The sequence below is a fragment of the Coenobita brevimanus genome, chromosome 71, assembly GCF_032717465.1.
Source record: "Coenobita brevimanus isolate Jiangsu-jjx chromosome 71, ASM3271746v2, whole genome shotgun sequence".
In the NCBI taxonomy this organism is placed as follows: Eukaryota; Metazoa; Arthropoda; class Malacostraca; order Decapoda; family Coenobitidae; genus Coenobita; species Coenobita brevimanus.
In genome coordinates, this window is record NC_137024.1 from 25032857 (window position 1) to 25046185 (window position 13329).

The window sequence follows — 13329 nt, forward strand, 5'->3', positions numbered from 1 at the left end:
TAGTCAATGTAAATAATAATGATGGGCCTAATATGTTGTTTACGATTATACAACTGAGATTAATTCGCTATATATATATATATATATATATATATATATATATATATATAGATATATATATATATATATATATATATATATATATATATAAAACAGTAGTTCATTAATATATATTTTAATCGGTATAATACAGAGATCCCTTTAGGCTACATTATATTTGTATGATATATTGCTTGTCAGTTACCTGTCGTCATACAGAACTCAGAAAAGGAAGACTGTCACTGAAAGTCTACTGAAACATTATCAGAGAGCTGTATGTACTGTACAGTACTTCTAATTTGATTCCAATATATATTAACCTTGGGGTGAAAGCACCGTTTAAGTTTAGCCCTGAGGGTTCTTGCGTGTAATAAAATGTAAACTCTTGTACTGGAACAAGTTCTGTGAGATTTAGGCACCAAAATGACATTAGTGTCGGCATGTTAGTCAATCCTATGTAAACCTGAAGATGGCAGTCTTTTGTTTATGAGGGCTACGTATCTCAAGCAAGGAGGTGTGGTGCTGCAGACAGTGCTTCACCAAATACTTGTTTTCAAAGAACTTGGCAGAACAGACTCCACAACCATACTGAGGTCGCAAGAGACAGAGCAGCCCACGGTGCCTGCCAGTAATATGGCTGGCAAGCGATTCATTGTCACAGAACTTAACACGGCAGCTGTTGCACCGGAACATTCTCAGCGGTGAGTACAGCTTCAGGTGGGTGAATGGTGATGTCTCAGAACCAGTGTCCTCCCCCTCCCTTGACACTGCTGGCTGCCCTTCTCCAGCTGCTGTCATTATCTCTGTTGTTCTCTCACACACTGCCTGGTCACTAGCTGTCAGGAGCTGCGGCACACGTGGTATGGCCACAGGTTTGGGTCGACGGAATGTTCTAGTGGCTGGTGTGGATACAACTGGCTGTCTGACAGGAGGCAAGCCCTCTGTAATGCATTTTCTTGCCCCATCCACTATCCGGCCTACTCCACCTGTTAGTTCTCCAAAATTTTCTTTGTCTTTCTTCTTAAATGCCTTCCTAGATCGGAGACCAAGTCCCAGTCGTCGCCGCTTTCGCTGACCAGAGCACTTTTCATTCAGGTCCATGAAATCCACTGCTGACAGACTGTCCACCCTGACTGCAACCATTCTGTTGGTCTCATCTGTGTAAGTTTCCTGACCCTGTTGTGGTAGTGGCTGTTGCTGTGGATTTTGTTGTTGCTGCTGCTGATGATGTTGATGGTTGTACTGCTGTTGCACTACACGTCTCTCAGGTGTGGTCTGCTCTGGGGATTCTGGAATAAAAACTTCTTCACTGGTGACTGGTGGAACACTGAACCTCAGCTCTCGCTTCACACTAGGTTTTCTGCCGAGTGCACTCTGGTGACGCAGAATCCCCTTACTGGCTGACGAACTAAGTTGTTTGTCTGACATTTTATCATCTTCTGAGAGTGGCTGATGTTTCTGATGCTTGGCAGAGTTAGGGTTGGGACGATGTGCAGGTGCAGTGATGGTGCCAGTATGGGAGGACCAAGTTGTGTCAAGGTTGAGAGCTTCAACACTGCGGCGGATGTGTGACCCAACTGCAAGACTTGCTAACTGGTTACTGAGACCTGGAGTGGAGGTGATACCTGGTTGGAATATGGCTGCCTCTCCTGATTCAGTAAGACTGCACAGGGAATCCAGGCTGGCTCTGCTCACAGGCTTAATCTTGTCCTTGATCATATCCTCATATAGGCTCAGGTGAAGTTGTTGAATATGATACACGAGGACCTGCTCGCCAGTTTTTCCATGAGGAACCTTTTTAGTGCAAAAAGGACACTGGATACCCAGAGGATCAGATACAATGCCATTATTTTTTTCAAGTATCTCTATTATTGAGGCCCTGTGAAAGTCTAAGAGATGCTTTGGTAGGACGGAGGTGTCAAAAAACTGTGCCTGGCAGATGGGACACAACTGTAGCTTTAACTCACGACATTCACTCTCCACCATCTTGTTCAGCTCTGCCCGATGAGCCTTGTGGATGTGGCTACCTAGACTCTTTTCATACCCAAAGTAACGTGGACATAAAGGGCAGAAGATGTTTCTGGGTTGATGGCCAGCATAGGAAGCCAACCGGGAAGCAAAATCTGCCAATACTGATCCAGTGAAAGGACTTGTCACCTGAGGACTCTTAATGTAGGGGGAACTCATTTCAACATAGCCAGGGGAGGGACGGTTTGATGGAGGTGGGGGTTCTTGGAAAGATCGTTTAAGCTCTTCACACTCGCTGTCACTGAGTGAGTCCCGCTCTTCTCGCACTCCTGACCACAGTTCAATATAACTGTGATGAAGACGATGTGGAGCCACCCCATGCTTGGGGGTAGCTGGGGCACTGCTGCTACCACCACCAGTATGGCAACTGGTGACAGCTGGAGGCTTGGGGGTCAGTTCAGCTGCTGGTAGTGGAACATTCATGTATTTGGGTAGTGAAGTGTAAGATGTTGGTGTTTGTTGTATTGCTGCTGGTGTACATTGTGGTGGCTGTGGTGCAGGTGGGGTGTGTGGGGATGGGGGTGGTGGCATACCTGGTTTTCCAAAAGGCTGTGACACAGGCTTGTTTCCAACAGATTGTGGTGATGACACTGAAGTCACAGATGGTGGTGGTGGAAATGAGGTAACTGAATGTGTTTGCAAAAAATATACAGAATTGGCTGGCATAAACACAGACTGAGAATGTGTTGCCTGAGGTGTTGCAGACTCAGCAAGTTGCTGTTGCATCTCTGAAACATTGTCATAGCTGGAGGTGGGTCGTTCAGAATGTCGTCCCTGGTGTGGAACTGCCTGCAGATTAACATAGCCATGGTCAGAGTGTGGTTGTGAGTGCAGAATGTAGCTACGTTGAGTGTGGCAGTCATGGGAGTGTGTGGTAGCCCCGGTGCTGAGTGCTCGAGGCCTGGGCGTCTGTAAAACCCTTCCAACCACCTCTGACTGTGTGTGCCTGAGGACGGAAGGTTGGAAGCGAGGCTGTGGCACCGGTCTGGTAGCCTCCTGCTTTCGCCCAGTGTCGGAGGCGCTCCTGGCCTGCCGCGGTGCCATGGCCTGCTGCTGCAGGTACTGGAGATCTGCTATATCTTGATGTAGATTGGCCAGTACTCGTGATAGGTCCGCCTCCATCACGGTGTCACCACTGCAGTTCCCAAACACGTCATCCATCCCTGATGCACTTATATCACACAACCTGTAAAGCAAAGATGCAAATTTTATATTTTATATGTATGCGATTTTTTTGCACACTTGATTGTACATTACTCAGTCAATAAACAAACACACACACACACACACACACACACATATATATATATATATATATATATATATATATATATATATATATATATATATATATATATATATATATATATATATATATATATATATATATATATATATATATATATATATGCATGATTATGGAATTTGATTATGATTTGATTACAATTAGTCTCAAATTTATTAGTGATTATGATTTGATTAGGATTATTTGGTTTTATTTTTTTCTGGTTATGATTTGATTAGGATTATCTTTTCTTATTTTGTATTATGGTTAGATTTTTTTTCTACCTTAATGACTATGATTAGATTATGATTATAAAGCTGGTAGCTTTTAATTACTTGTAGATAATTTTGTTTTTGAGTATAATCATGATTACTGACAGAACTTTACATTTAGACATTAATTCTTTAAAATTATTTTAGCTGTGACTGATTAAGTTCATTGTTAGTATACTAGTCCTCCATAATTATTTGTTCCTCTTAAAAGGTTAAATCTTTTATCAACTCATGTAAAACACACACACACACACACACACACACACACACACACACACACACACACACACACAAACTGAAATAATGGTGTAAGGTTTCATTAGTTATTAGAACACCAGCACAGTTCAAAAACATTTGACATACAAAATTCAAATACACATTCAATAGCTAGCCTAAATGCACGAACTAAAAAATAAAATTCATATTTATAAACTGAAAATGCTTCGCCTTCTTGGATGTAAAACATTGCTCGCAATATCATAGTATCATACTAGTTTCCCGTGTGAACCGAAAAAGTACAGATCGTCAAACTTAAAAGTAAAAGAGGCAGACATGCACAGACAAGTAGCCTACCAAGCATGCTGAAACATGTTTGTGTGTGGCAGATGTATCAAGGAAAAACTTACTGTATCTAATATATAACACTGTTACATGAAAATTATGAACAGATAATCACAATAATCATATTTTAATCACTGATTATTACATTTATTATTTTATTATGATTTCATTATGATTAAGGCTATTGTTTTTGACAATGAATATGATTACGTCAGTTTTCAAAAAAATTATGATTTGATCATGATTACAAAACCACTGCCATGGATTATGATTTTTTGATTAATAATCATAATTATGCCCATGTCATATATATATATATATATATATATATATATATATATATATATATATATATATATATATATATATATACGATGTGTGTGTGTGTGTGTGTGTGTGTGTGTGTGTTTCTTACCTAACTGTATCTTTACAGGAATGAGCCAAGCTCCTACTGTGCCGTGTATTGAACTGTTTTTATCATACATAGTCTTAAGTTTATGAATAGTTTTGGCACACACTATTACATTCGGTAGTGCATTCCACTGATCAACTGCCCTATTTGGGAAACTGAATTTCCTTACGTCTTTATTACCGCTCTTTTTATGCATTTGTGTGTGTGTGTGTGTGTGTGTGTGTGTGTGTGTGTGACCTCTCCCTGATGCTTCCCCATTGTTTATATACTCATGTCCATTTTCACTTTCCCTGTGATGCATTAATATAGCATAATCTTGTCTCCTCTTTTCCTTCTTTATTGTATTGTTGGTAGGTTCGGTTTTTCTAGTCTTTCTTTATAGTTTCGATCCCTTAAGCTTGGTACCCATCTTGTAGCTTTGCAATCTTATCTATGGATTTTTTATGTATGGATCCCAGACTACTGATGCATAGTCCAGGGTTGGTCTAATGAATGATACTTTCTCAGCATAACTCATTTAGGCCTATATATGTGAATGCTACTCTCATAACGGCAAGCAGTGTATACATGTTCACTACCTTCTCAGTGATGTGGGCATCCGGGGATAGTCTGTTATTGATAATCACTCCTAGGTCCTCTCTTTTGATATGTTTAGGGTTGAACTTCCTAGCTTGTAATCCCAGTCTGATGTGTGTGTGTGTGTGTGTGTGTGTGTGTGTGTGTGTGTGTGTGTGTGTGTGTGTGTGTGTGTGTGTGTGTGTGTGTGTGTGTGTGTGTGTGTGTGTGTGTGTGTGTGTGTGTGTGTGTGTGTGTGTGTGCAATCATGCAATCATCTGTTCCTATAACTTACCCAAATAATGTGTTTTCACTGAACTGTTGGCCACGATGGCTTACTGGTGTTCCGATCTGCGTGCTAAAACAATTCAAGTAACATTTCATCAGATACACTGTTATCATTACAGACCCCACTCACTCCCACTTAGCGTTTCATCTGAGTGGGCTGGCGTTAATGCCGGATAGCTCCTCCTCTCTCGGGGGAAGGTCGCGTGTTGCAGATCTTAGTAACACTGATGCAAACATTAAGTATAACTTGCTATAAATTTACTGAACCTTTCTTTTTTAAATGCATCACTCAAACTGTTGTTCAGGCTTAAAATCGAGAAAGTCTAGAAGTTATATAGTGAAATCGAATGACATACAATTCAAATGATTCCCCCCAAACCTGTAAAATGCAGGATAAGATAGTGGAGAGAAAATATGGTAATGATGATGATGATGGAAAAAAACGTGGTTATCAGTTTGGTGAAAGACAGTGCAACTCAGTATTTTACTTTCGTTCCCAGTCCCTCAAACCAGAACGAAGGAGAGCTATGGCAGCGGGAGGCTGGGGCAGAGATGAGGTACAGTAAGTTTGTTTATACTGGAGGGAGGTTGTTACGTCATTAATCATCTCGTGACGACACAGTTTCTCATATGAACTGACTTAAGAACCGCACTGTTGTGGTCTCAGAAGCGTGTCTAACGCCTCTTCCTTGGCGATATATTGTACGTATTACACCTGAATATTTTCCTGCATGTTATAAATGTCTACATGTCGATACAGTTATGTAAAACACAGCAAAGAGAGCATCGGCTAGTTAAATGCAATAATTAGCAAGAAAGACAGAGGTGCCAGATACACTGATTCCAAGGTGTAAACACTTCTAATACCAAGACGTTGTAACGCATATGCCCTGTAAATATGTATTCATAAATAGTTTTTGCATACCATACTAAACGCAATTCTATAGTATACTGATACACACGGAACTGCGTGTGTGTGTGTGTGTGTGTGTGTGTGTGTGTGTGTGTGTGTGTGTGTGTGTGTGTGTTGATTATACCCCTCTCCACAATAATCTGTACATTTCCTGCCTTCTCCCCTCCCTTCCTATAGCCTCTCGCCCGACTACCCCTCCCCTCTTCCTCTCCCCGCACTCCACAAGCATCACCCCTACACTGCTAACCCTAATTCCTACCCATCCACCCCTGCCCATCCTCCCCATCCCTACTCCACCGTCCCGCCAGCCTCTCATCCTGTAAACAGTGATGAAATCCGTTACGCACTGAGATAAACCGTAGTGTCGTTGGCCTGGGGGATTTTGTAATACATCTTCCTGAGCTATTTAGTTATTCCCTTATGATCTTTTCGTATCTTATGGGTACCAAAAATGTCTGTGTTAAACTTGTACAACTATGCTACATGTAGGTGTAATATCCATAAGATATATAATGGTAATGAGGGTGTGCTGTGGCTTACTCACTCACGCCCTGCCCACACAATACAACACAGTGGGGCCGTATTCATTCTCATTAGCTTATGCACTGCACTTTACCTGTTTTGTTGTACACGTTTTCAAAAATGCCAGCAGTGTGCAGGTTACAGCAGCATAGACAAGAATATTAACGACCTCAGTGCAACAATTAGCTGGTAAACTGCTAAGAAACCTCTTAAGGCAACCAGCTTACGTCCTTAACATAACTACTCTATTTAATTATTAGTTTTATATATAATAATAAAAGAACCAAGACTGTACCGTCGTAAGACATATTACCAAAATATATATCTATATGTTGGTAATTTCTTTACTTCTTCAATCTGGTGCGGTAGTTTAATGTCCTCATGCATTCCCGGTCACTTTATTTTGCCTAAGACAGACGCTGTGAAATGGAGAGGATAGAAACAGCGTTCGTTGACTTCTGTACCACGGAACGCGTACCTCAGTTGTCCCAAAGTGAATCATATAACAACATATTTCAGGTGGTGGGGAGAGCAACAACTTTAATCCGGTGGCGTATGGTTTTGGTTTAATCTCCCTACCTTCACACGATTTTATTCCACTTTTGAATGATGCCTAACAGTGAAAGAGTTCGTGAAAGCTACAGTATATCCAACCTCTCCCGTTCAAAAAGCCTGTCCTACACTGAATAAAACTGTGAGACGATAACATAAAACACAAAATGCGTGACCGGAGTGAGGAGGGTTAGAGTGGGTGGTGTAGGAACTAGGCTGAGTCATCGTTGCAACTTTTGAACTGATGGGCGAGCGAGAGTGAGTCACTCTGCCTCTGTAACGGTTATAGTGCCACCTCATACCTGACAGTGCCACCTCTTATACCTTATACTGCCATCCCTAACACCTTACAGTGCCACTCCTTATACTTTATACTGTCATCTGTTAAACCTTATACTGTCACACCTCACAGTTTACTGCCGCCCCTTATATTTTCATTGTTTAACCTTCCAGTATACTGCCACTCCTTATACCTTATACTGCCACTCTTTATGCTTTAGCTTTAGTGCTAATTCTTATATCGTAAAATGCCACTCCTTGCAACTTTCTGACAGTTTTCATATTACACTGCCACCTTATACTTTACACTGCCTTCCCTTATACCTTATAGTGCAACCTTTATGCCATATACGGCCACCCGGGATACCTTATACCAGTCGTTCTCAGCAGTTTGATATCCACAGACCTCTTGTGTTCAGGAATATATAACAGGGAAACCCGAAGCTTGAGGCCACACACCAGCGGGATTTTTTTTTTTTTCTTTTATTGGGGGTAGTGGATAGAGCAGTATATAATAATTTCACCGTCTTAACTGAAGTCGAGCCTATATTCCATTTTCTCACCAGGTAAGGAAATCTGGAGCAAGGGCTTTTCATTTCTTTTGGAGGCATGAATTAGAATAGTAAAGAAGTTCCTGGTATTACCTCTTTCCATCGAGAGTAGTATGAGACAACTCTGCTTCCAACACAACTACTGGGAGGTGGGACTGCAATGTCCTTATGCCAATACAAGAAGGTGGCGGGGTGGGGGTATTTAGCCACCGTCCCATTTAATCGTCTTTCTTCACATGCAGGGGTTACTTGCAAATTTACAGCTTCCCTACCCTAAAGATACTGCCAAAATCATATATTAAAATGTATATTCCTTACTAGTTTACAAGACAACATTGCCCTTGTGTACTGGAACCCCAGCGTAAGCAAAGTTTTGTTACGCTGTCTTTCAGATTGTCAGTTATGGAAGTACTGGCCATGTGGGGGAAGTGGGTCAGGGAAGATGTCTTTGACCTAGACTGAGTGTGCTGTCCTCCCGCCATTTTCGTCTGATACTTAACTATACATAAATGTTTTATCTTGTTAATTTCATCTGTATTCAAAGTTTCGCTTCTCTTCAGTTTGCTTACAACGTAACGGTTGTCAACATTGTCTTGAAGTTATAATTTAATATGGAAGACTAAATGTTCTTGTAGAATTGTCAACCAAAAATATTGAATATCAAATGAAATTATTTCAGTACTCGGTGCGGGTTAGTTAAAAAATGGAAGCAAGACAGGTAAATTGAATAGACTAGTAACTTTCCTAAATCTTTTCGCACACCTTCCGGCAGTTCCCTGTGGCCCTCTTGAGAAGCCCGGACGCATTTTTTTTCCCCCTGGTATTCTTGGTCATCGTCATGTTGGCAAGGTCGGATCGAGTGCCTCGAGAAAAGACTCGACAACGTCGCAACTTCATCCTCGCAAACAAAATTAGGTATTATGGTAGGTTAACGTTAGGTTAGACCAAAGCTGGTTTGGTATTGATTGGTTTAAGGTCAAAACACGGCTTTTCTAATGATTTTCTAGTTTGACTAGCCGAATTGTTTCATTTATCCCTGAGGGAAGACGCAATGTTACCGAATCATTTTTCGCTGACCTCGCTCCGACCTCGCCGATATGACTGAATGACTAAGCGTAACCGAAGAAAAACACACTGCCTCCCAATGTTGAGAAGCGGTGCGTTATACTACCACCCCTTATACCTAACACTACCACCTCATACCTTACAATGCCACTTCTATGCTTTACACTGCCACCTCATAGCTCAGTGTTGCCCCTTATACCTTATAGTACCCTCTTATACCTACTGTCACCCATTTTACCTTACTGTGCTTCCCTGTACACCTTACACTGCCAACCCTTATCTTATACCACCCATTATGTCATACTGCCACCTTCTATACCTTACTGTTACCCGTTATGCTTCATGGTGCCACCCCTTATTCTTTAGTGCCAATGATTATACCTGTGCAGTACCTTATACCTCAATGTCACCTCCTTATACCTACCAGAGACACCTTTTACCCCGTACTATCACGTCACAACCGTATCCCTGACATCAAATACCTCAATGTCACCTCCTTATACCTACCAGAGACACCTTATACCTCGTACTATCACGTCACAACTGCATCCCTGACATCAAAATGTGGCACTACACCCCGCAATGACCAGTGTCATGGGTGAGGGTGGTGGGTCTGGGGTTGACAGGCTGTTACGGGGGTTAAATTAGCACCAGAAAGTGACCGCTGTGTAAACAATGGACCTTTGTCTTAATTACCCCTCTGGAGTCATTTTCAAGGGATCATATTTTTGGAATGTTTGCTGTTTTTTTTTTCCCTCAAATTATCTTACTATCATACAAACATGACCTGAATGTAACTTGCAGATATTCTCTGGTTTGCGCTTCACTGCTGACCATGTTCTAACTTGCGTAGAGATTTCGTATGTCGGTTATCATGTCTGCACAGAGGCAATGTTCTCCATCATTGTGCTACACTTACGAATAACTATGAATATACGAAGCGAAAGACTATGACAAAACTACCAAGCGTTTTACTCTGATGTCAGTACCGACAGCAGTGTTCATAATCTGTTATTAATACTTTGCCTGACATCGCTAGGAGGAAAAATAAAATGTCAAACTACTGGCCAAGTTCAAAGCCAGTTAGCAAGCCGTCAATGTTTGATGCTGACACAGGAAACTGTAACATTTCCTCAACCATTTGTTTTACATAAATACAATCATGTGTGTTTCAGATACGAACTATGCTGACATTAAAACGATATAAATATCATACAAAGACAATATTTATGTGTAATAATTCCCATATGCCAGCTAAAATAATGCCCAATGACAGTTTGAATTTCCATGAGTTGAGCCTCATGGTACTGCAATAACGAAGGAGCATCTCGGCAAACTTGTTACTGCCCGCCAATACACACCCGTAGGCCTACTCGTAAAACTCAATACCCGCCACAAAACACCAATTCGTCACGTCTCATATTTTGGGGTCGCGCGGGAGTGACGTCATCGGCGACCACAGTGTCAAATCTTTCGTTGTTGATCTACCGCGATGTCTGTTAGCCGTTACTAGATCCTTAGGTTAGCTGAGATATAATCAAGATAACCCACATACATACGTTGTTACCCGCTATTTATGAGGTGTTTGGACTGGCTGGATAAAATACGAATTGGCGTCTATGTCAGTTTCTGTGAATTAGGTTCATGTGGCCGAAGCATGAAGTTATTAGATATGACTAAGTTACACACTGCACGAGGTCTTGTTGTTGTCATTATTATTGTTTGTTGTTATTGTTGTCATCCCCGGACGAGTGTATTCAGATTTCGGGAGACTTTTCGTTATTGAGTCATTCCTCATAATACAATGGTCTGTAGCAACCAGAATGTAGCAGTAAAATGGATATCGCAGTGAAGGAGCTGGTGTCAAGTTATATTAGACGGATAGCTGCAAAAATTCAGTTAATATCAGGGACAGCCTTTCAGAAGAATTAGGCAGTAATCATCTATCTGGAATGCAATGTTGTAGCTGTGAGTAGGTTAGCGAGGTAAATTACACTACACCCCAGCACTCCAGTGATGGTATTTTCACTTCGTTCTTGCCACCACCACCAGCCAGACCATTCAGTACAGGGGTAACTTTCCGAACTGAACTCCCTAGCCTAGCCTGGGATTGTCCCTTCAAAAGTGCTAGGGTTTAAAGTTGAATAAAAACGTTTAGTGGTGGCCACATGAAAGTAAAAATTGGGTTATCCGAGTTACAGAATTAACAGCAACAATTTCTTGGTTTTGGAGCTCCCTGGCACTATTTCCTCGGCGATTTAAAGTTCATACACCTGAGTATTATCTTGTATGATAAATATATGTTTGTGATGACACAGACGCCGAAAGTATTATACAAAAGGATATTAATGTCTCATAGGAAATAGACGGGTAAGGCGAGAATCCTAAGACAACGAGAATACCGCCAGAATTCAAGACAATAAGTCAGTTATTTAAAAAAAAAAAAAAAGTCTAGTAGCTTCAAGTTAACCCCTTCATTACGCCGACAATTCTTGTCACCCTCAAAATATTCTGTTCAGCCTAGGAGAGATCTCTTACTCAGTGGTGTTAAAGGAGACTTTGTAGCCGCCGCCACTGCGAGACATCTTTCTTAATAATTTATGAATAATAATCTGGTGGCACCACTATAACGCAGAGAATGTTTCCGTCATGAAGGGGTTACCATCTGGAGAGAGAGAGAGAGAGAGAGAGAGAGAGAGAGAGAGAACATTTAGCATGACCAAACTTAATAGTAGTACAGAAAACCCGCCAGTTTCTCGATTGTCGCGCCGTGGAGCCGAGATGGCGGTGCCTCTGTGTCTGTGCCGAGCCATCTATCACGCCCTAACTGAACCATACAGCCCCACCAAGGCCTGCCGTACCAGAGAGAGAGAGAGAGAGAACTGGATGTTTTGAGTCAACCGAGCATCGATTTTAGAGCCAGTAGGATGGAGAGGAGCCAGGGTGGTCGGTGATAACGTTGTTGGTCTGGCAGTCTGCGTGTGTTGCAGTGGATATACAATGGCTGCTGAACTGTTGTCCTTGCACGTGCATCCATATATCCACAATGTTGGTTCATCATCTATCCAGGTTTTTTTTTTTTTTTTTTTTTTTTTTTTCTCACTACGACCGTTGGGGCACGGGACTTGTCTCCTCAGTCACGGCATTAAATTCAGGCAAGGATGACCAGCATCGCTTGCCCCTGAGTGGCTTTATATGAGCATTATACCTGAATCATCTCTCAGTTGGAAATCCTTACGGGACTGGAGAGCCTAAAGCCACTAGACCACCAGGCGTTGGTTATATGGTTACCACCCAACGTACTAAGTGCTATTCTACATTATACAAAACATCTGCTTGTCATTCAGTACGATGTCACCTGAAAGCTGTATTACTATGCTGTATTAACGTCCAGTGACTGGATAGTGGGCGCTCCACCCCACCTACCAGGTCGGTTCATAAAAATATCATACTGACGCTACACTAAGTGGTGGATGATCTCACCCAACCTACCCTGTTGGTTCTTATCGATGACACACTGGCTGACGCAAACACAGCCACCCCAAATCATCCACTTCCGCAAACACACAAACACTCCTTCTCCATTCGTACTTGGCTACCATGACTATAGGTTAACTCTCTCTCTCTCTCTCTCTCTCAGTAGGTCTGGTCCTGCCGCAGACCTCAGTATGTCACGAGATAAAATATTCTAGTGGCAACGGGATATATTTTAGTGACAACAGAATAGCGTGCAGTAAGAAACAATTACACAGGCCAGAGGAAATATTGGTGTACATTTTAGTCTATCTATCTATAGCCCGACGCCCTAATCCCGCAAAGGGTGGCGCAGACAAAACGCCTCCAAGTCACTCTGTCACCCACCATTTGACTACCCTCCCCCCAACTCACCCCCCTCTCCCTCATATACCTCTCAACTCCATCCCTCCACCTCATCCTCGGTCTACCCCTCCCTCTCCCTCCCTCCACCTCACCTACATACACCCTCTTAGTCAGTCATTCATTCTCCA

At 41.9% G+C, this 13329-nt stretch overlaps 1 protein-coding gene across 1 annotated transcript; it reads right to left on the reverse strand.

Annotated features, from left to right (window-relative positions):
• Window positions 1-492: 492 nt before the first annotated feature.
• Window positions 493-3228, reverse strand: LOC145406706 (uncharacterized). The gene is made up of 2 exons (XM_080277808.1): window positions 2601-3228; window positions 493-2471 (listed from the first exon to the last, which is right to left on the reverse strand). The coding sequence occupies exons 1-2, from the start codon at window positions 3226-3228 to the stop codon at window positions 493-495; spliced, it is 2607 nt and encodes an 868-aa protein (XP_080133934.1).
• Between the last annotated feature and the right edge of the window lie 10101 nt (window positions 3229-13329).

Excerpts from the sequence above, each read along its gene's own strand:
- LOC145406706 (XM_080277808.1), bottom strand. The coding sequence starts at position 3,228 with ATGGATGACGTGTTTGGGAACTGCAGTGGTGACACCGTGATGGAGGCG. Across the intron at positions 2,472-2,600 it reads ACAGCCTTTTGGAAAACCAG|CAGCTGAACTGACCCCCAAG; the intron begins GTATGCCACCAC and ends TTCCACTACCAG.